We start from the raw sequence: 23,948 nt of genomic DNA, 5'->3' as shown, positions 1-23,948 counted from the left end.
ATGTTCACAGATGAGTTAAGATTTGCTCTGCTACTCGATGACAAGTGTGTGTCACTGAACATCATGCATTCTGAGTTGGAGGTATCATGGTCTGGGTAGGGATTTCTTTGGGGTATTGCACCGACCTGCACATCTACAGATGGGGCTCTGTGACGGCTATACAGTATCAGGAAGAAGTCCTAGACCTCACTGTGAGATTGTATGCTACAGCAATGTGTCCTGCTATTGTTTTAATGGACAATACTGAGCGTGCCTATAGAGCTGCCATCGTTAATGGCTATCTGGAGAGTGAAAGTATTGTGCGTATGGACCGGCCGGCATACTCGCTCAACCTTAAGCCCATTGAAAATCTTTGGCATGTCCTCGGCCGAGCTGTGTGTACACATTTCCCACCTGCAGCTACTCGCACAGAGTTGGAAACTGCTCTACAGAAGGAATAACAATTGCTCAACTCTGTGGTGGTTGATTACCTCATAAAAGCATGGTTGCAGGCTGTAAACTTTGTATGCAAATGAGGGATTTTCTCCTTCCCCTGTTAATGTCAGTTTTTGTTTGTTTAAATTTAAACAATACTTTATAAATTACTCCAGTTGAAGTCATTTTATATTTTTTGAAAATTTACTGTTGTTTTCATCTCTGTATGTATTTTTTTGTTTTGTTCATTACATAAACATATTTGGTACTTTCCTGCCACATTTCTTGTCAATCAAAGCATTACTTATCCATTTTTTTCGCATTTTTCCTCTCCGTGCTTAACTTTTCGCAGTAAGTGTAGATTGACCACTTTTTTTATTTTCGATAAAACACATTGTGATTCTTCCTTGGTACAGCAAAATATATTGTACCTTAGGGCGCATTCCAAGATACAACAAATGCATGGTTCTTAATAATTAAGATATGTTTAGAAACATGGAAAAATGTTCTAATCTTATGTAGTCTTTTCAACACATTTAATGTTAGATAAAAATTCATTACCATGAAAAAAAATTTTTTTTTTTGGTGCAAAATTGGTTCATGTATATGGCTGTTCCCTGAATCATGAAGAGTTTCTCGTGGTACAACAGGATGTGTCCCAATGTACAATCATGTGTTGTAACTTGGGACAGTTTGGAACTCTTACTTTAAATGGCTGGCAATATTTTATTTTCAAACTCTGAATTTAAAAGAAAATATATAGCTGAGAAATATGTGGTATTTTATTGTGACCTTTAGATTTTAAATTGGATTTAAATAATTTATGTTAAAAATTAAAATAGGAAAAGTGTCCCAACGTACAACACTCTCCCCTATTGAAAAAAAAAAGATTTTTGTGATGAAAAAGCTGCATTTTTACCGATTTTATGTTTTTTTTCCTCATGAAAAAAACGTTTTTTTTTTTCGCTAAACAAAGATAGCAGTCTTTGTTATAATCATCGGATGCATTCTGCCTTGGAAATAAAGTTTAAAATTTTGAAAATTTTCAAAAATTAACAATTTTTGAAGTGAGATTACTCAAAAAACCCATTTTTTCTAAATCTAAAAATTGGCTCATTTGAACTCCTTTTAATTCCTAACAAATGGATCTACACCAAATCCTGTGTCTTTTCTCAGAAATATCGCCCATGGCATGCGTGTAGATGGATTTTTTTCCTTGGGGGGGGGGGAGTCATAAAATCCGTAAAAATGCAGTTTTTTCACTGCAAACTTTTTTTTTCTTTAACAATATACCAAACTAATACTTGGGCGAATCGACAAGCACTATTCGGTATGGGTGACTTTGAAAGTAGTCATGGTCAGTTGCCATTCGAAAGGAGAACACTGCAACTTCCATGTCAGGTTGTTGGGGATGGTGTTAGAGCTGATGATCAGTTCCCATCTTTTTCCAGCAGCAGCTGCTTCCCAGGTAGTCCTGATCAATTTCATCACTGTGCAGTTTATTAAGCTGCATGCAGCTTGGTAGGTGGTGGGTGAAAAGCTTCTTTAGCAAATACTAGAATGTTGAGGAAGTTTTTCACTAAAATAGGATATCGACTAAAAATGTTGTCCGAAGTTATATGCCTACATTTAATTTTCATAGAAGTATGTGATAAAAATCCTAGATTGACCACTATTTATTCTTTGCCCGAAAAATTTGCCTCTTTGAATAGAGCTAACTTGTGCCACTGTGATCGTAAGTAATTATGTCTGCGAAGGAACATTTTCTGTCATGAATTTGATTAAATCTAAAACTAATAACACAATAACAGATAGAAACGGTTTTCCTGTTTATCATCGTGCTATGACTAGCATTAAACCTGCTTTAAAGAAATTTTAATGATAATTCTTCAGTCACTGTTCCATAACTTCAATTTTATATTTAATATCAATGAATTATTGTGTATTATCATGTAACTAAATTTCCATTAAATGTTTTTATTAATTTTAGTTGTCTGCATAATTAAAGAAACTTACAGTGCACTTATAATAAGGTAAAATTTATTATAAGTGTATAACCTCATTTTGTGTAGCCATGTTTTGTAGTGAAATAATATTTCTTTTGTTTTCAAACTCACAGTAAATTTACCTTATTTTATTTAATTTTTGATTTTTTAAAAATTTTGTTAATTTCTTTATTTATTTTTTAAATTTTAATTTAATTTATTTTTTGTTTTTATTTATTTATTTATTTCAGATGAATGGTGAAACTGTTACAGTCAAAGAGTGCATTGGGTATTTACTTTGTCATCTTTCATTTGTGTTTTTTATAGATTGAAATGCGCAGTTTTACATTATTAGTTGTTTCATTCAGATTATTTGTCTAAATGCAAAAAGGGGCATTTAAGATTTGTTTAAAAACAAGTAGTAGTTGATGTGTAGTTGATTGTGTGGCAGTTGATGTCTTCAATTTTCATCAAAATTTCTGGGTGTGTTAGTAATACTATGATAAGAAAAAGTTAAGTTTATTTTTTTAAAAACGGATTTGTTGGTATTTGAGTAGGAGTCAAAGTTTAAGGTCGTGAAAAAAAGGAGCTAAATATATGATTGCTATGCTTCAAAAGCAAAGAATGAATCAAGCCAAATCTTTTAAATGTGGATACTACTTGCCACTAGATACATGCTGGCATACATATTTTGGTGGCTCACTCGTGGCTTTGAGGGCAAAGGTCAATTGAAACTGCTACTTTTTTTTTTACTTTTTTTTGCCTTGTTTGGGCCTGGATATCTGCTAAAGCCGTGAGTAACCCTCAGAAATAAGTAATGATTAACTACTCATCATAGTATAGTACTAAGAAAAATATAAAATAGCTTTGGTTTCTCTTGACTTTAGTAGTTAAACAGTCTCGAAGTCGATGATTTTTTTTTTAAGGCCAAGTTTAGAGGTCAATAACTGAGTAGGGAACGGGTCAACAAGTTTAGGACTTAGCTGTAGGTATAGTCCGAGCAGTGTAGTTTAATGTTCAGATTAAAAACCCATGGCAACTAATGGACTTTTTTGATTACTCGGTCTCAAGGTTGATAATTTGAAACAAAAAGAATCAACGTTTTAGGTCAATTACTCAAAAACGCCTGAGACAATAACTTTGAGCAAGAACTGCAACTATAATCTACAAGGTGTAGTTTTAGACTAATGTCAGAAAACAATGAGATCTGACCAACTTACTTAATTAAACGGTCTCAAAATGGAGATTTCAGTATAAAAGAGTGTTTTTTCTCAAATCTATATGCGTGCTACTCAAAATCTTATGAGCTCAAACTCACATAAATACTGGAATGAATCAACAGCCAAATGTACTTTTAGCTCCCAAAATTTCATGCTTCCAGTGTAATAAAATTTTTTGCAACCTTTACTACAACATGGCAATTCATCTCACAAAGCTGTTCTGCCATCATGGAGCACTATTTTTTGGCGATCATAGATAATCAGGATTTTAGATCTCGAAAGCTGAAAATTTGTATAGGTTAGTTTCAAAGACATCGCTACAATGCTATAAAATTTCATCCCATTTGGAGAGGATCAAGCGGGGACAGTTTGACGTGGAATCACTCTGATATAAACATTATGCACATTTCATCCGCATCTTTTGTTACTGTCTAACAAGTCTGCATTTCTTTTCTTTTCTTTTTTTTCTGTGTTTTACATTGTATTTATAGCATTGATTTATGATCATTATAAAGTCAAAAATAACAAAAAATGCATTTGAATTGTCACAATGTTCAATCAGAGTGATTCCATGTCAATTTACCTGATTTTTCAAACTGTCCCTGCTTGATCATCCCCGAATGGGATGAAATTTTATAATGGCGTAGAGATGTCTTTGAAACTAACCTATGTGAATTTTCAACTTTCGAGATCCAAATTCTGAGGATCTAGGATGTCCAAAATATAGTGCTCTAAAATGGCGGATCAGCTTTGTGAGATAAGTTGCCTTGTTGTGGTAAAGGTTGCAGAAATTTTTATTACACTGGAAGCATGAAATTTTGGGTAAAGTACATTTAGCTGTTTATTCCTTCTAGTATTTATGTGAGTTTCAGCTCATAAGATTTTGAATAGCACGCATATAAACTTGTTGAAAAAGGCTCTTTTATACAGAAATCATTATTTTTGAGACTATTTAATAAAGTAAGATGATTAGATCTCATGGTTTTCTGACATGAATCTAAAACTACACCACATAGAGTACAATTACAGCTCTTGATCAAAGTTATTGTCTCAGGAGTTTTAGAGTAATTGATCTGAAACTTTGATTCTTTTTGTTGCAAATTATCAACCTTGAGACTGTGTAATTAAAGAAGTTAATTCGTTGCCATGGATTTCTAACCTAAACTACACTGCTCGGACTATAACTACAACTGTGTCCCAAAGTTGTTGACCTGTCACGCACAAAGTTATTAACCTGTAAACTAGGCCATTTTAAAAAAATCATCTCTTTGAGACTGTTTAACTGCTAAAGCCAAAAAAATCGACAGCTATTTTATATTTTTCTTAGTACTATACTGTGGTAAGTAGTTAATCATATACTTATTTCCTAGGGTTACTCATGGCTTTAGCAGATATTCAAGCCCAAGCAATGCAAAAAAGTTTTAAAAGTTGCATTTTCAATTGACTTTTGCCCTCAAAGCCATGAGTGAGTCACCGAAATATTTATGCTAGAATGTACCTAGTATCAAGTAGTATTCACATTTAACAGAATTGACTTGGTTCACTCATTGCTTTTGAAGCAAAGCAATCATATATTTAGCTTTTTTCTCACAACCTTAAACTTTGACCTCTACACGAGAGCCAACAAGTCAAATTTAAGAGGAAAGAAGTTTCACTTTTTCTCATCACAATACTAATAAAGTATCCTGAAAATTTCATTAAAACTGAAGGTGTTAACTATCAAGCCCTCGTTCACTTTGTTCAGCTTTTAAAAAAATGACTCTTAATTTCTGTACACAACTTTTTTTTTTCAGTTTTTAAGAAATATACAAGAAATTAACTTTTGCATGAATCTAATCTTTTAGTCAAACAGAGAAGCATACTTCACTTCATGCATATGCGTAACCATGATAATTTTGTTTAAATGTTCCCTACCTTAGAAGTGATCACTGCTACAAACACAGGGGACATTATATTGGTTGATTTATGTAAACTTTTGAATCCAATGTTACTCTAACCGAATTGAATTTCCTCTCACATATGATTTTAGCTTGTAATATTTATTTTTCTGGTGCATCTATTCAGATAAACCCAGAGTAGTTCAATAAAACTGCAGTCCCGATTGTGGAACGGCTCATCCATGTTTTGGAGCACTTGTTGGCATTGTTTGAATTAAACTTACTTTCTACATAAACTGGATGTATATTTTGGTAAGGGTCCTGTTGTAAAATGGATCCATGACTAATAAGGCGAGTTAACCAGAGTTTCTAGAATGTCGCACAGGGATGGTGTGATATTGTTTAGGGTTTATGATTCCAATCATTATTGAAACATTTATAACTACACCACTAACAAAATTTCCTCAAATCATGATAGAACAACCCATGTTTGGTGGTTGGATATGAACAGGTAATGTGTGCTGATCCACAATATGAGGAACAAATTCACCCCTCTTCAACCCAAGTATTTCAAGTTTTGATTTGTCAGTAGAAAGTACTTCTCTCATTGATCACATGTCCAGTTCTTGTACTTTCTGGCCAAGTTAAACCTTTTCCTGCCACCATGTGCTGTTGAAGGGGCTTTATTGATATTTCCACAGGCTTTAAGTCACACTACACACACCAGGGTTCTCTGTACCTACTACTACTTGTGGTTTAACCAATTGGATGAGCCCTGAAAACAGCTGTTTTTTGATCCAGAACAGAAGTTGAGCAATCCCTGGTGTGGCGCCTCCAGAGGTATTGATTCATTTCTAGGACTTTGTGACAACAACATATTTAAAATGATTCAGTAACCATTAACGAGCATGGAGAATCTTCAACCGGTTGGGATTAAAACTCGGGACCCTTCCATTACGAGTCTCAAGCCCTACCAATCAGGCCACAATGGCCAGGCTTTAAGCCAGTGGCTTGGAGTTTTCATTGAATGTAGATATTGATACGCTAGTTTCAATTTTCCCATGAGTTCAACACAATTTTAATGTTTTATTTCAAACTTATTTTATTAGGATATTTATTTTCATGTTTTTACGTTTTCCGAGCCTGCCTAGGATATAAGCTGTCATAAAAACTCGTAATATCAATATTTTTCTTAAGAGTGCAATGTAATTCACCCCCAGAAATTTTTTGAAAATGACCAACATGCCTCAAATTATGAACTCCTAGTCTTAAACAACAATGGCAGTACGCTATTAAATTGAACATTTCTTTTGACCCGCTATCCAGAAAATTCTTGTTTGAAGTAGCTACAAAATTCCTGCGTAGAGAATTATCTTGTGCAATCTTGTTTTAAACCAGCTTTTAACCGGTTATTCTTTTAACCTAAGCACATGCACGCTCAGATAACATCTGGCTGAACAACTATGTCACTCATGTGTATTTTTCATAATATGATACAATGATGAAACACGTGCCCTTTGCTCTAAAACTTCTGTTTTTGAAGACTGAACTTATTTATAGATTTTTTTACAACCAATGCTTAATACAGAAATGAATGGAAGCAACTTTACTACAACAGCTACATGAATATTATATTGGAGTTAGGGACGTGTAGATACACAAATTACTTTTACGGGCCTCCTCCATATTGTTTTCCCCTAGATCCCTTAACATATTTCGCACCTCATTTTAAAAATATCAGGCCCCCTCCAAGATTGGGGCTGGGCCAATAAGTGTCCCTTCTCCCCCCTCCCACATGCACAACCCTGATTGGAGTCCAGTATTCTCTATGCTTTTGATAAAATTGTAATAAATGTAGGTGTATTTTCTCTTATTTTTGAGATATACCTGCAAAATATTGCCTTAAAAATGCAATGATATTTTCTGTTGAATATTCCAGCATCATAAAAGTACATTTTGGTCTATAAACTCTAATTTAGTACCCATTAGTCAGAGCTTAGGCAGAACTACAAGCAAATACCAAACAACTCCTTACGGTACCTGGGAACTGCAGTTTCACTGTTTCTTGCCATCAGCGATCAAGAATAGCCATAACAGAACTGGAGATAGTAAACATCTCATAGAAACTGAGATTGCCATCGCACTGGTGGTGATAACCGTCACACTGGCTTTTAACTTAAATAACTTTTAAATTTATACCCTAACAGTCAAATATTCTTAAAGCCAAATCTATGGCTAATTTGATCACATTAGAATATTGAATTAAATTTATCACCTAAAACTTTTTTGGGAATTATTAGAATTGAAATGACAACTTAGTTGCAATTAATTTTCCAACTCTTCAATTGAATTTTATGGTGAAAAAGATGCACATATAAACTGTCATTATATGTAACTAAACTTAATTTATCATAAAAAAATAATGATTAACTAACTCTTTGCTTTTTTAGGCGACAATGTGACTCAATTGATAAAAGATTCTGCTTTGATGTAATTGCTGAAGATAAACCGATTCCCTACACATTTCAAGCTTTATCAGATGAGGATAGAAAGTTATGGCTTGATGCCATGGATGGTAAAGAGCCTGTGAGTATTTTTTTTAACTCCCCCCCCCCCAATTTTTACAGCACTTGTTTTGCATAGTTTATAAATTAATGAATTAAAAAGGAGGGGGGTAAAATGTGTTTGGCAGCATGTGCATTACGATTGTGATATTTTTATTTTGCCTGTATTAAAAATCAGAGAACTTTTCAATATGTAATCAAAAAATAATTATTTTGTCATATTTAAAAAGAAATGTTCTGTACCATTGAGATTGAAATTCTTAAATTTTAGTACTTATAGTACATGAAAAATGCTAGTTGAAATAAACTTCAGATTTAAATATGTATGTTTTGCCCTTCTATTGCAATTCTGCAGTTGATTTCACCCCTCGTACGGCTAAAATATTCATCCACGATGTATCAACATGGATTTTTCAGTGCAAGCTAAAAGGTAGTGGTTACAGAGCCGTTTAATATCAAAATTTTATCAATCAATACTAGGCTCCTGTCACATATTTTAAACAAAAGTATGCTATATTTACAGTGATATATTTCCTTTAAGAATGAAGAAGTATGAAATGAGTTCATATGTAGGGGGTTGTATCTTTCATTGTGAATGAAAAAAATAATGTAGCCAGTTTCTTTATGCAAATCAAATATTTTACTCATAAAGAAATATGAAATCATCTTGCCAGTAGCATCTAATGACATTCATAATAATATTTGATTTTTTGAACAAGCATTGCTTATATACTTGTTTTCATACATAAATTGCAAATTTAAATTATGTTGTATCGTAAAAAAAAAGTAAAATAAATGCTTCTTTACCAATTGTATTTTCAGCTTTTGATCCATTTTGCTCATGGAACAGCTTATTACTGAGAGTACATGTGATATTAAAAATGATATTGTTTGAAGAAAAGCTTAAATACTTACGGTATAGGACTAATATCATCATGTAAAATGATAGTTTGTTAACTTTCGAAATTCCCTATGTTCCTCTAAGTTCAAGGTTTGTTTTTATTATCCAAAATCTGTGTCGTTTAACATCTACAACTGGTATTATTTTTCCCATAGTGAAGTCATGGTACTATATAGATCATGAATCACTCCTTTAAGGCGCCATCATGCTAATAAGCATCTTGGTGCACAGGGAGTGGAAGATTTCTTCTCTGGGTTATCGTTGATTCACACAAATAATTTTAAGTAACATTTTTCTAAAACTTTCAACATATTTTATTACATATTTTATCATGAACAATAATGCAGCCAAGTCTAAGCTTATATGAGGGATGTGTTCCAAGATCCCTCACCTAAGTTGAAATTTTGCATTGTGGGAAAGGGTATGCATACAAATTTTTTATAAACACACCCAATTATTTTTGTAAAAACCCCTCAAACTGTTTCAAATCATTTCTCTATATCATTCATATTATCACATCTTACATAATAAACCAACTTTTTGCGCTATTTAAAAAAAACGTTAGAGGAGACCTGATTCACTTGATTCCTCTGGAAATTTGTTCACCCTCTCAAATCTTGAATCTCCAATAATACAAAATTTTAATAATGAAAACATTACTGAGCAGCTATAGTATGTTTACCTCCCCAAGTGTCAGATGATCAGTTTCGCACATACTTTTGAAGTTATGTTTCAATGTCTAATTTTGGAGTTGGTATTATTTTTTGGATTGTGTATCAAAGAGGTTGCTAGTGTTCTTAAAGAAGATAAACAAAACATGCATTATTTTTCTGGTAAGGTAGAAAATTCGAAACAATGTTACAAGTGTGAGAGTTTCCAATTTTTGGCGTCTTTTGCTGTAATTTTAAAATACATTTCAAAGTATACTTTGGGATATGTGATCCTTTTGTACCAAGGAGATTTGATCTAGGATCAAGTGTCCTTAAATGTGGTTACACACATAAGTATAAGCTATTTCTTTCTACATATTGTTAAACAGAAAGGCTGTTGCTTTACATTACATAGATTGAAGCTAAAATAAATCCCCTATTAATAGCAAAGGGACAAGTGTTACTAAAATTACAGTTGGCTCTCTGTTTAACGACTTTCAAGGGACCAGAAAAAATCGTCCTTAAATAGAGCTTCATTAAACAGAGAGCCAACTGTATTTTGAAAAAAATTACACACCAAGTTTTGAATGTACTGCTTTTAAGATGCTTTAATTTTCCAAATCATCCTTGAAATTCAAATATAAATATATATATATAATTATTAAAACTTGAAGTAAAATATTCTACTTTAGACAGCTCAAATGCAGCTGTAGTATTAAATTTATATTACATATATTAATATTTAAAGTTTTGCTCGTTGGTAGCACAGTGGCAAGTATACTAAACAATAGCAAGAAACTCAAAAGAACATTAACAATGTAAATTGAAAACCATGTAAATGTGAAAAGTTGAACAATATGAACGTTAAGATAAATAATAGAATGGGCAGTAACTGCTACGTTATCAAAGAGCTGGAGCAGTTGGCATATTGTACTAATTTGCAGGTTTTGATATAGGTCGGTAACACACAAGTCAGCGAGTATTTGCATTTTTATCAAATTAGTAAGAATTTACTTGCTTATTTCAACTCCATGGTGGGCTAAGTATTGGTTGACATTAAACGAGTATTATAAAATGTGACAAGTTTTTTGATAATGCTGGCATGTACTATCCGACCCTCCAGCTCTGACCTGCAAAAAAAAGAGAAAGCAGAAATCTTACCCATTCTGTTAGAAGAACATAAAAACACCAAGATATCGGTCATCCATTTACACAAAGTCCAATTCCGTGCCAGTCCTAACAGGTAACCGAAGGCTAAGCATCCAAGTGAACGCCTCTCTTGCAGAAGGTTTTGAGTGCTTCTTATCATTCAAGCCATTCAGTGGACCTGCTGCCATTCTCAGTTATTTGGGCAGAGACTATAATTGTTTATGCTTTATAAAAGATTTCTTGAATAAATTAAAATAAAAGAATGTAAAATTGGCAGGATAAAAATTGTACTAGTTTAAATATGTCCTCGCTGTTTTTCTCACTGTCCATTGCCTGTACAAGGTTTTGAAGGCACTACCTGATATAAATGACTTTAAATGCATGAGCAAGTTCCTGATCCATCTGTTGGATTAATGACGCTGTATTCGGTGGCAAAAAAAAATGTTCTTTCTTTACCATTGATGTTTAAGATCTTAAATGCTGCAAGATTTAGAAATCAAACCTTTTACATGCAATAAAATTTGATTTATATTTTGTATTGGATGGATTTAAGAACTGTTTATGTGTATTAATTTTTAATATCTTAAATCTGAAATAGAGGTGTAAAATCTAAAAATAAAGTTCTGATTTAAAAATTTCACCCATGAGATAAATTTGAAATCCAAATAGCCGAAAAAAATTTTGAGTGTAAAATAGTTACTGCTGATCATGGATCGGAAGAAATTTTAAGTTAAATTTTAAGTGTTAAAATGAGATAAGCAGTCTTTGCTGCAATCAAAACATAAGAGATTGCACAAGCTTTTTATCAAAAACTAAGTTATTTTTTAAAATGCAATAAAATATGCATTCAAATTTTAATGCCATATTTGTTTTTATGACTTTAATGAAATTTTAAAATTGTTTCAATATGAAATTTATACTACCAAACTTATCTTTTAAATTACATTTTAGACTGCAAACTTAGCTGGCAAGAATTTAAAAAAAGATGGATGTAAGTATTATTTCTATGTAATTAAAATTGCTTTTTGATTAAAGTATCAACTGTCCTTTTCCACAGACTTTTCAAAGAGATCCTTATAGTTTTTCTATTTACACTCCAGCACATTAAGACAACATTTCTTAAGATACGATTTTGTAAGATTAGCTAATACTTATTCTGGATGAGACACATAGAAAATTTGTTCTAAACTTGCTTTATTCAAAATCTTATAAATCCCAGATTAGTTTAATAAAAATTGTTAAAACTGTCTTTGAGTGGCAACACTCAGTTGTTTATGAATTAATATGAATGTTTGCAACAATGTCACTATGTCAGGATTTCAGAATTGTTAATTTAATGCTGCCATGTTAGGATTTTGCAATTGTTTATTTGTGATTTAAATATTTTTTTTTAAACAACAATTTGCCTTCATCATTCGACAGTTTATTAACACCTTTTTCGTATGTACGAAAAATACAACTTTCGTTTAAAACACTGCCCATTTCCAGCGCCTCTTTCAATGAGAAGCCACATCATCCCCCCACCCCCCCCCCACCCCTCCTGAAACCTGAAGGCAACTTAGCAGCAGTTATTCCATTTATTTTTGCACTCATTCAATTGCAGAATCTTAATCACTAGGGATGGAAGTATGAGGTATAGCTTTTTGATGAAAAGTGCAGAATTATCTAAAATCCTTAGAGATACCTCTCTTAGCAATTAAAGCCAGTTAATGGGAACATTTTGTTTGTTATAAGCCTAATGTAAAGATATTACTTATGATATGTCACTCCAAAACAATTTTATAATGCTGCTATAAGATACGCTAGCAAAGATTGCTGCAATTTGCATCAATTTTCAATTTATGAAATTAAATATTTACTGGAGAAAGTTGTAGGAGATCATGAATTGGTATATGATATTCCTCTTATCTTATTTAAAATATGAAAAGCCTGTATAAAGAAATTTTCATTGTTTTAGGTCTGAGTTTTAAATTTTCAGATAAAAATTTTATGTTTGAATACAGAATTATGCGACGAATTTTCCAGTGCGATAATTGTTTCAACAGTTTTGGTCAGTATTTTTGAAGAATGTGAAATAAAATGTGTTTTATAAGCCTCTGACTGGTTACTTATCAACTGACCCTAACAATTTTGATGTATTATTTGTTTATTTGGCAAATTATTTTAAATTGCAAAGGATTGTACGAAGGTTTCTTAAGGGTGTTTGTACATTTCAGTTAAAGAATATGATTATTGATTATTTGACCTCAGAAGAGGGGGGGGGGGTCTTTTTCCCCCACAGGTTTTTGTTTTAATCATTTTTAAAAAATTGTAAACAAAATATTTTTCATAGAGAAATATGATTATTGTTCATTCTCGATTGTAAACATGATTATAAAATGGCATCTTCTTTCTTAGTTTATTTGAAACAAAAACACAACAAAACCGATTTTGCTGCATTTTTTTTTTAAATTTAAATATGAGATTCTGTTTTTTTCTTAGGTTTTTCATTAAAAGTCTATGGATAGAGCCATATGCAAGTACATACTGTGAATTCTTTTTTTTTTTTTTTAAGTTTGCATTTTAATGAGTATTTTCTACTCTGATATACCATAGATAAGTTAATCATAGCTTTTAAGTGAAGCATTTACGGTGTTTCTGAGCATTAAAAAAAAAAATGCCCTTTTTTCAGACTTAACGCTTATGGGTCATTCTCCAGAAAACTTTTGAACTTAAATATTTTTCAATTTCAAAACTTTTTGTTTTCTTTTTTTCCATACTTACATGAAAGTGTTACCTACTAAAAGTTACCATAAACAATGACCCAGCTAAAGCTCTGGTTTCCAAGACTGCGTTTGTATGCAAATGTATGCAATGCTGATATTGTAAGGTAATATCAATATTGGTATTTTAAGATGAATGCAATGTTGCATAGGTGTTGGTATTGCAATATTGCTTTTTAATCTTGATGCAACCTTTATGCAGTATGAAACACGTCAATATTGACGCCATCAGTATAATATCAAGATATGCAAGAAATTTTGCTAGTAGGGTGGGAGTTTATCTTAAGCTAAAAAATATTTGTAATCAATACAGTTATTAATAGTACAGAACAGACATAAAAACCCATTTCCCCCCCTGAAAATCTTATTCTGACCCTCAGTTAATTTTTTTTTCTTTTTTCATAATTTCAAGTAATATACATTTGAATCAGTTCAATTAAGAAATAAGAAGCGTAATCAAAAGTCCTAAGGATGCACCCTAATTCCATATTTTACAGAATAGCAAAATGCAGCGCTCCCAACTGGTCCCCTTTTTAATTATGTCTATTACTGACGTTAGTCTACGACTGCCGATTAATCAATTCATCGCAATATTTAACCTTTAAAGCCCAATGATGTTTTTCTCATCAATAAATTCACTTATTTTTGTCTTGGTTTGGCTCCTCAGCAATGGCGCAACAAACGGTGGACAAACCAAACAAGTATAGATAACACCACTCTGCGTCGATAGCAGCGGACGCTACAGTGAATGCATGCGCAGAAGGATCTCCAGTATGAACAGTGGAGACGCATGCGAATCCGCTGGAAAGTGCAGCCTTGGAAACCACCCCTTAAGTTCCAATTATTTTACTCATAAATAAAAAAAATTAAAAAATGCTTTGTTCATGGAAATAAAAAAAAAGAAAAAACTTTTAATATTTGAAAATTGAGGATCGAGGCCAATTTAATAGCAAAGTAGTAATTTTGTTAATTGTGCAAACAATCAGCTATTTTAATGATTAGTGGGAATATAATATTAAGCTCTCTTAATTAAAGTATGACTTAATTAGTAGTTTCAAATGTATTTTAAAAAATATTTAGTAAATTTAGGGATATACTGGCAATTTATAATTTTGGTAGAATGCATATTATTGATGTATTTCTCCTTAATCATTTATTTTCACTTGAGAAATAATGACAGTGATGAGGTCTGTCAGGGAGGGGGATCATGAGATTCACGAAGGCGAGGAATTTCCCATTAATATAGGCCTAATAGATACATTTTTCAGGGATTTTTTTTTTCTCATTGCTACAACCTGCACATGTTAAGCAAATGAGAATATGTTCACTTCTTTTTTTATATTAATTTACATCCCTGAAATTCAAATTCACGGAGGTGAGGAGTCAGAATAACCACACTAAATTTTTAAAGCAAAATCTATCTTCTTGTTCTTCAACAAAAATCTCACAACTTCAACTATGGCTGAAAATAAACAAGGGGGCCCCCCTTGTATCATGGAAAATACAATTTGATGTCATTACTGCCAGATGTTAATGAGGAATGGCATTTTGTGTTTGACTAACAGAGGTGAGAATTTATTGTGTGACATGATTCCTTGTCCTAATAAATCGAACTAAAACACAATATTAAAAAATTAAATATGCTGAAACAATTATTATTTGAGACAATTGTGAGTTAATAATAAATAAGCATATACTCTTAACTAAATAAGTTATTAAACAACATAAACAGTCACACAAGGTGTGACTGTTTATGAGAGTGGAGACTGTTTGTGAGAGATGTTGAGAGATGAGACTGTTTATGAGGTGAAAATTCACATGTTAACAGTCACACAAGGTGTGACTGTTTATGAGAGTGGAGACTGTTTGTGAGAGATGTTGAGAGATGAGACTGTTTATGAGGTGAAAATTCACATGTTGTGAACCAAAAATTACTATTAAAAAATTGTTGGCAGGTTTAAATAGATATAATTTTGATGAAATTAAAAATCATTGTTAAATGAATTGTTCCTCAACGTTTTTACAGTAAAAGGTGTGTGACAGAAAAGTTATACTTTTTGAAAAGTGACCCTTATACCGATGTGGCCCACCTACTGGAAATTACTGTAGTATGTTGCACGGGAAAATTAATATTTCTTTATTAGCAATTAATTTTATTAGGTTTGAAAGGTTTTAAGAGATGAATAATGTCTTTAAAGATGTGAGTGGGAAGAAATAGAGAGAGTAAAGAATTGCATAAATTTGATGTTAATGTCGATTTTTATGATAATAATTTATACACTATCCATTTATTGTTTGTCATTCTTTAGTTTCTCTAGATGAAGCTGGTTTCACTTTTGTTAAGTGGTGCATCAATTTTATAGAAACTAAAGGCCTTACAGATCAAGGCTTGTATAGACTTGTTGGTGTAAATTCTAAGGTTGCTAAATTAACTCAAATGGCTTTAGGTAAGAGAAATTTTTGAATTTTAAGGGTTAAGAATTTTTTTATTGTTAAGACCATCTTTTAATTGAGACGTAAATATAAGGAAATGCATTAAACATTGCCTGAAAACATTTTTATTGTCATGAGCTGCCATTTTTAACTTGCTAGTGTAAAATAAATTGAAAAAAGTTACTCAAGTGAAATTTAGGAGAATATGAAAAATGTATGCATAGTAAATTATTGAAAAATTAAATTTTTATGGTGCATTTAAATAAAGCATCCTAAGGTTGTAGGTTCCTCCAGCAACTTTTACCTTTTATTGTAAACCAGTGATCTCCAACCATTTTTCTCAAGGGCCACATTGTAAATTTTTGGATGCAAGGCTTGCCAAGAATCCAACAATACTTCAATTCAGATGATCTAGTTAATAGTAGCTCCCCCCCCCCCCCCGCACCATTTTTTTTTTTTAAATATGTGCTCAGTGGCATGAGTGTAGCCAGAATTCATGCTAGGCAAGCCAAGATACAAGAAGATGGTAGCGTTGGATGGAAACATTGTAATAGTTTAATCTATTATAACATATTCAGGGTTGGCCTATATATATCAGTCAATATATATCATGATATATATCCCGATACATATCCAATATTTGTTTTGGAAATACCATGATATTTTGATATTTTCTATATTTTTTCAACTGTGTTATTTTCAATATAAAAGCTATATAACTCCTAGTAATATTGTTCATTTATTACTAAAAATAACTAAAAAGTTATGCACTATATTTTTATGATGTATTAATTCATCATTAATACAGCAAAGTAATATTTCTTTTTTATTTTATATTCATTTTTATCATTAGTAATGTAACAATTTTAAATCATATCAAAAGTGCCTAATTAAATATAATGAATACATTAAACATTGGTCAAAAGTCTTATGACTGTGCACTAACTAATGAATATTTTTTTAAATTTCTGAATCATATGACTGTAAAAGTTGCTAACAGAAGAAAAATGAGTAAAACAGCTAATGCTAAATTAACTTCATTAATATTGACAACATTGTAAATTGAGGTATTAGATGTAAATAATGAGAAACTTTAATTTTAAGTCCACATATTGTAATAATAATGTAAGAAAATAAAGAGTGATTTGAGGATACGTTTACTATTTTGAAGACTTAAGTTTGTGTTGATTGGAAATATCGAATATATATCAAAATATCTGATATATATCAAAATATCGGATATTTTCGGTATTTTTGAAAATATCATGATATTTTCGAACCCTGCATATTATTGACACCATAACCACTGATTTTTTTAAAAATTTGTATCTTAACCCTCTGTATCATATGCCAAATTCACAAAGCTCATTTTATGTCATAATTATGACAATATCTAAATCTAATCATGTCTATCTAATTATGACAATGTCTGTAATAATCCATGGTCTACATTCTGAACTAGCAAAATTTTACCAAATAAAACAGCTAGATAGTGTCATTTGTCACAAATTGATCAACTATCAGCTGGGATATGCAGGGGGGGGGGGTTGAGAATGAACACCTGTTGGCCTGGGCCCAATATTTTTAACAATAGGCTTGATATATAGGAGTAAACAATATGGAGAGGACCCGGAAAAGTCATTTGTTACGGGCTCCAGAATTTCTGTGCATGCACCTGACTATCAGTATTTGCAAAAAGTTCCCTCATTTATGAAAATTAAAAAAAATTATTAATTTTCTACATGTGTTTTTTTTTTTTTGAAAAATTGTAGCAATAAGTGTTTTGTCTTTATTATGTAACACTTTTTTAATCTCTTTTTTTTTTTTGGTAACTAGCATTTTTTTAGTCTTGCTGTTTTAGGAACATTCTTAAAACTAGGCATGAACAACGATGTTCTTTTTATTGATGCATTCATCAAAGATTTGTTCATTTTTTTACTCCTACATTGGACATGCTTTTGAATTCTTTAGTTAATATTTGTAATATTTATAGGTGCATCCTGATACTTAATTAAACTTGTCACAGCCTCTGCTGCTTGACCATTTGCTAGAGCAAGTCTATGAGCTGCATAGTGTTCAGAAATAATAAATAGTTTTTCAAAAAGATACATATACTGTGCCACCTTTATGCCCTATCAGTTGTACATGCACTGTCTGTTTCCTGGATAATTTAGGAATCAGTAGAAAAAAATTTTCTCCTGTAAAACTTTCAATTCTTTTTGAAATACAGTTGAATTTTTTTAAATCAAGAATGAAGGGATTAATATATTTGTTTGTTATACTGAATGATCGTAAAAAACAAGTTTATGGTAAAATTATAAAAACTCATACATATTAACTTTATTATTTTTCTATACAGTATCTAAGAATTTGATTAATTTGCTTCAAACTGTTTTATTGGCTCTTTCTTGTGTCGTTGTTCATCAGAAAAAATTCATGTCCTGAAAAACCGAAGTTTGCAGTCCTGGTTTCAAAAAGAGTTTGAAGTTTTTTAATTTAAAAAAAAGTCCTTCATGACTTGTTCTCAGCATTTATGACCTATTACTACCTAAAATAATTTTTGCAAGAACGGATTAGCAGCTGGCAGGAGGAATTCAATAGAATTTTTTATGGATCACATAAGTATTATATCCGAGATTTTCTCATTAAATACCAGTTATGCTCCTTTTGACTTAAGATTGTTCCAACGAAATGTTTCTAATTTCTTCATTGTATGCAGGTTCTCTTTAAATCAGAGCTCGTTATGAGTCTGTATTTTCAAGGCAATGCAATCTTATCTAACTGCACTAATATTTAAAAATCAGAAACAACTTTACCTTTAACTAATGAACAAATGTCTATTATTAAATTCTAGCAGTTACTAATATTTGTGAACTCGTCAATTTCCAAACTATAAAATTTAGCACCCGTACTTTTCCCAAGAAGATCGTTTTCAGTAACATTTTATCTTGTATCAGATGTCCTCATTGGATATATCAATCTGTCTTTTGATTTTTACTGCTTCACTTGTGTGCAACATTTTTTAATGATTAGTTTCTGCAGAGAAAGCTTTTCCTTTGCTATATTTGCAGATGAAGTACACATTTTCCATTGTGGTTATAGTAGCATCTTTCATTTTTTCTTTAAGTTTACTTATAGCTCAAAATGTTTCTCAGGCATCCACAGTAGTTTTTGCTGGATGCAAATTTATGATTCACTGTTCTTTTGTGCTCAAAAAGTTTTCTGCTTTAAGACATTTGCTTGATTTCCAAGGTCATAAAAGTATTTGAACAGCAACCATCTATGCAAAAAGTGTACACAAGAATCTTATCATCAACATGTTTCAACCATTTATATTTGTTAAACCAACTTTATTGTAGTTTTTCTTCTCAGGTGGCCAATCATGATTGTTAGAATCTTCAACTTTTCTCTGTTTATTTGGAATATGATATAAATGTCTAGAATTGGGAGGTTTCTTCACAAAAAAGAAAAAAAAATGGAATAGACTACTGTGTGTAAGTGCCATTTAGTATGGTACTTTCCATTAAACTTCCAGCTGAAGAGTGAGTGAATAGGGTGGCTACTCAGTAGCAGAAGTTCTACTATTTCCTTGAGGCTAAAGTAGCTTTAGTCAAAGTCAGCAGATTTGTAATTTCCTGTTTTTATCAGTTTCATTACCTAATAGAAACAGCGCACAAAATTTGAAAAAAATGTACTTATTCATATATGAACCATTTATTTCATCTAAAATGAATTTTAATGAAAGGAAATCTGGATACTGCTGAAAAGTTATTTTTGTAATTAATAGTTTCCTGTATGAAGCATGCAAAAATTTCTTTTATAAGTTTTACATTTTATTAGAAAATCTTTTAGACATATTTGATTTTTCTAAATATAAACTTTTTATTCTTTATTTACCTTATAGAGCATAGAGGAACAAATTTATCCTCATTAGATGAAGAAGATTTTGAACTAAAGACTGTTACTAGTGCATTGAAGAACTTTTTTAGGTAATTTAATTGTTTTCTGCTATGTTCACATCATGGGTGCAAGACCTTCCGTTTCAGGACGGATTTCCATCTTGGACAAAATTTTTGAGACAGAGGTCAGGACGGAAAGAAATTCAATGACTTTCTTTTAGTTTTTACTTAAAAACCAAAAATTGAGTGTTTGAAAAGTATGCTTTTTAACTACTGGACCGTTTCATAACCACAAAATTTACACCGAAATTCTCTCGATTTTCCGCCATGGGTTTGTTTTGTTTGCAACATGCTTTTGGACGAGTGGCTTTTAGACTCACGCCGTTTGACTTTATTTAGGTGTAGCTCTTTCTGCATAGTTACTCGCGATTCTCCCTGAATTTTTGAAATAATCGTCTCTAATAGAAAATTTAGCCTTTTTTCATGCTATTTTCGATCAACCTTTCATTTTTTCCCCCCATTTGCATTTGTTTTTGCAAGCTTTACACGCATAAATGAAAATTGTGTGCACTCTTAAAATGTCTTAGAGTTGAATCTAAATCACCGACTGTGAGTGATTGCTGACGAGATGAAAGGTTTACGCCACAGCAAAGGGCGTCCACATACCAGAAATTTTCTCCCTGTTGAAGTATTGAAATGCTATTTTGGCTATTTTTGAGGGAGTTAAGAGTTAGAAAAGTGGTTATTCTCAAAATTTTTTTGAAATTGAAGTCTTAAAACTTTAGGTTGTCTTTGGCGATGTGGGGAGGGGAGTGCTAAAAGATGCTGGATAGAAAATTGTGCTAATTTCTGCCGTAATTTTTAAAGAAAAAGCAATAGAAACTGTTGAGGAATTAAACTTTGAAATTTCAACAGCAGCAATGGAGCATTTCAAAGGCAAACATTACTGTTCTACTCATTTGTTTTCATTTATTGTTTTCTAAATATTTTGCTTTTCTCGCTAAATCCTACCGAAATCAATGAAACTATTCCACTTGTTTTTTGGAAAGAGGTTTTGAAATTTTCCACTTTGCCTAAGCCGTCAGTCCGCTTAAGTCATCAAACAGGGTTCCCACGGTCCTTAAAAGTCCTTAGAAACTCCTTAGTTTTGATTTTGAAAAATAAGTGCCCTTAAAAGTCCTTATTTTTGGTTAAAGGTCCTTAGTTCTCTTTCCAGGTCCTTAGTTTCCACTACTGTTCACAATTTAAAAATTTTTAATTGTCAGTGATGATAAAGTTCTTTTTTCCTCACACCTCTTCCTTTCGCCTACATTGGGACCCTCTTCTTCGAGAGTTTCTGAGTGTAGACGAAGAACGTGTAGGGGGGGGGGGACAGTATCTTCATTTCCACTCTTGTTAGACTGGGAATTTGGTAGCAATCCAGTCAACACCGTGCTTTTGGATCGTAAAGGGGAAATACTAGGTTTGGATTTGGATTAGCAGTTGAGATGTGTTGACTATAATGGATGGCAATGGCTGTTTGGTAGTTCGCCACCTTATCTCTGTTTTCTAATTCTATACCCAGGAAGTATAACAGATTGTTTTGTCTCAAGTTCAATGAAACTATTATCGCGGATTATGCTGGGGATCCCTTTAGGGCCTTTGTACACTCGGAGTAAACACACGACGCGACCGATAAGCACCCACTTCATAAAACCTCATTAGACGCGGGGGGGGTACCCAAATCATCAGACAAGTTCCAGTGTGAACTGCTCTGGCAACTTAATAGGCAACATCAAATGGTGATCGAGTTCTCGCTCGCGCAACGGCTCATTTATATGTGTTATGAATTTTCTACTGTAAATTTCCGGTAGTATTTTTAATGTTGCCTCATGTTTAAAGCATGTAATTTTTTATTTTTTTCAGTAAAATGAAATATATATATTGGATGCCATACTATTCTGGTGTTCAGTCGATTTAAGCAGTAATGACTAATTTTGTATATTTATATTTCAAAATATAAAACATATTTCAGAGCTTTAACTTGGTTTATTTTATCTTAACTGTTTGTCTTGAGAGAAAACAGAGAAGTAAAATAATAATTATAATTAAATGCTGTTATGATTTTTTTGAAGCTGATTTGGGGTCCTAATATCATTCTGTAGGTTGAAAAAAACAAGTCTTTAACTAATGATACTATGCAATAAAAAAGACCATTGTGACGCAACTCTAACTGTGCATCACGCAATACTTCCATTATATACTGTCTGCCCCACTTAATCGGGTATCGGATGAACGAATATTCGCTTATATGAATAAAATCTCCTGGAACCGAATATTTCCCCATAGACGCAATGTTAAAGATCTCCAATATGAATTTTTAAAAATAAGTACCGTAACATATTAAGTACCAAAAAGTAAGTAAATAGGAGTTAAAGAAAAGAAAAGTCAATAGCATAAAATAAATTATTTTGATTCAACACTTTTTTTTTAAAGTAAATATTAAAATGTTTATCATAAATGCAAAAGTTATTGAATGTTTTGTACATACTAAGAGCTAATTAATTGCTTTTTATTTAATCATTTTGGTACTCTTTGTCATTTAGTGAAATCCATGTAAGCATTTTTTTACGCAAGATTATGAATTGACCTGTTTTGTTCTTGCATATCATTAATGTATGGGCTGTATAATGTGCTTTTTTTCTGCAAGTTGTTGCCTAAAAAAATCTGCTGCATATTGTACTCTAATATAAAAACATTCAGTGTTCAACATAAAATTGCTGCCAGTTGGGAATTGACAAAGGAAAAAAAAGTTCAGATCACAAATTTTATTAGTTCTGAAAACCTGTTTGGTTTAGTTAAAAAGTAATAAATATTTTTGGGTCTGGTTCTGTAATCTATTGATGATTAGTTAAAGTGTTATTTTTGGGGGGGGGGGGATTTTCAAACTGAAGGGGGTTTATATATTCGTTATATGTATGCAATTAAAAAAAAACATTTAACATAAAATTGAGGGGAAAGATATTTTTCCCTGTTAAAAGAATTTTGTGCTTTAAAATTTCTTTAAATTACAGTCTTACCATCCACACTGCTATAGCATTTTGCGTTGATTGATTTTAATTAGCATTGTTTAGGTCCTTAATTTTTTTGAAAAAGTCCTTAGAAAGTGCTTAGAAAGTCCTTAGTTTTTATTTTGAAAAAGGAGTGGGAACCCTGTCAAAAGAGTTTGGTTCCTTGAGGGAAGCCTTTGTGAAATTTTCACTGTATACAATAACAGCAAGATAAACTTCTAGAGAGGCTCTGGAAAATTTAAGAATATTGCCTCGAAAATTCTATAGTCTTGTTTAAGGATGCTCTCGGTGGATCCTTGTTGTTATTCATCCAAAACTGAAATTCACATTACTACAAGAAAATAATTTGTATTAGTTCCAAGAAAACAAGACTAAGCACACTTGAACTTTTTAAAATTAGTCTTCAGAAGCTAAAAAGAACTATGATACCTCCTATCTTTTATTGATTTTCATTATTTCTATTATTCCATTGTTAAATAGTCCATTTGAGTCTGTTGTTTAAACCTGGTAGTGAGAAATTTTTATTTTGTCAAAATGTTTTCATGCCCATTTAGGTATTCTTTGCCATCTCAGACCACATCAGATATAGCTTTCTTTTTAAAAACATTGAATTCCCTACAGAGTTTATTAGCTTCTACAAAAATAATCATTGATCTATTAAATGTTATAATGATTTCCAAGTGTCTCTGTAAAGGAATTTCATATAGTTGTGTTCTTAGTGTGATTAATTTTGAATATTTGCAACCCTTTAATTTCAACTTGTGTTTTAAAAATCATTATGAAGTGTTGGTTAACTATTTTTATTTTATTCTCAGAAACCTTCCTGAGCCATTGCTTACATTTAGGCTACATGGTGCATTTATCGCTGCTGCCAGTATGTATTGTCACTTTTTTTCAGTAGAAAGCAATTTTGTAAACTTTTTGCTCTATACCCTTAAACCAACTCATGTCAATTGAGTATACTTTTGTTTTAAATTGACCAATATCTTTCTAATATCAATTTTATGGTCAAATACTGAACAAATAATTATGAAATGAAAGTAC

At 31.8% G+C, this 23,948-nt stretch overlaps 1 protein-coding gene across 2 annotated transcripts in view; it reads left to right on the top strand.

Annotated features, from left to right (window-relative positions):
- The window catches only part of LOC129218028 (rho GTPase-activating protein 26-like), a 194,818-nt gene that overhangs the window by 92,891 nt on the left and 77,979 nt on the right, over positions 1 to 23,948 (top strand). For both annotated transcript variants that reach the window (XM_054852207.1, XM_054852206.1), the window contains 6 exons: positions 2,651 to 2,688; positions 7,947 to 8,082; positions 11,712 to 11,751; positions 15,832 to 15,969; positions 19,860 to 19,944; positions 23,720 to 23,778. In XM_054852207.1, coding sequence (XP_054708182.1) covers positions 2,651 to 2,688; positions 7,947 to 8,082; positions 11,712 to 11,751; positions 15,832 to 15,969; positions 19,860 to 19,944; positions 23,720 to 23,778 — 496 coding nt within the window. The remainder of the gene's footprint in view (positions 1 to 2,650; positions 2,689 to 7,946; positions 8,083 to 11,711; positions 11,752 to 15,831; positions 15,970 to 19,859; positions 19,945 to 23,719; positions 23,779 to 23,948) is intronic.

Source organism: Uloborus diversus, chromosome 3, assembly GCF_026930045.1.
Source record: "Uloborus diversus isolate 005 chromosome 3, Udiv.v.3.1, whole genome shotgun sequence".
In the NCBI taxonomy this organism is placed as follows: domain Eukaryota; kingdom Metazoa; phylum Arthropoda; class Arachnida; order Araneae; family Uloboridae; genus Uloborus; species Uloborus diversus.
The sequence above is the reverse complement of the archived record's forward strand: the minus strand, read 5'-3'. Positions and strand labels throughout refer to the sequence as shown.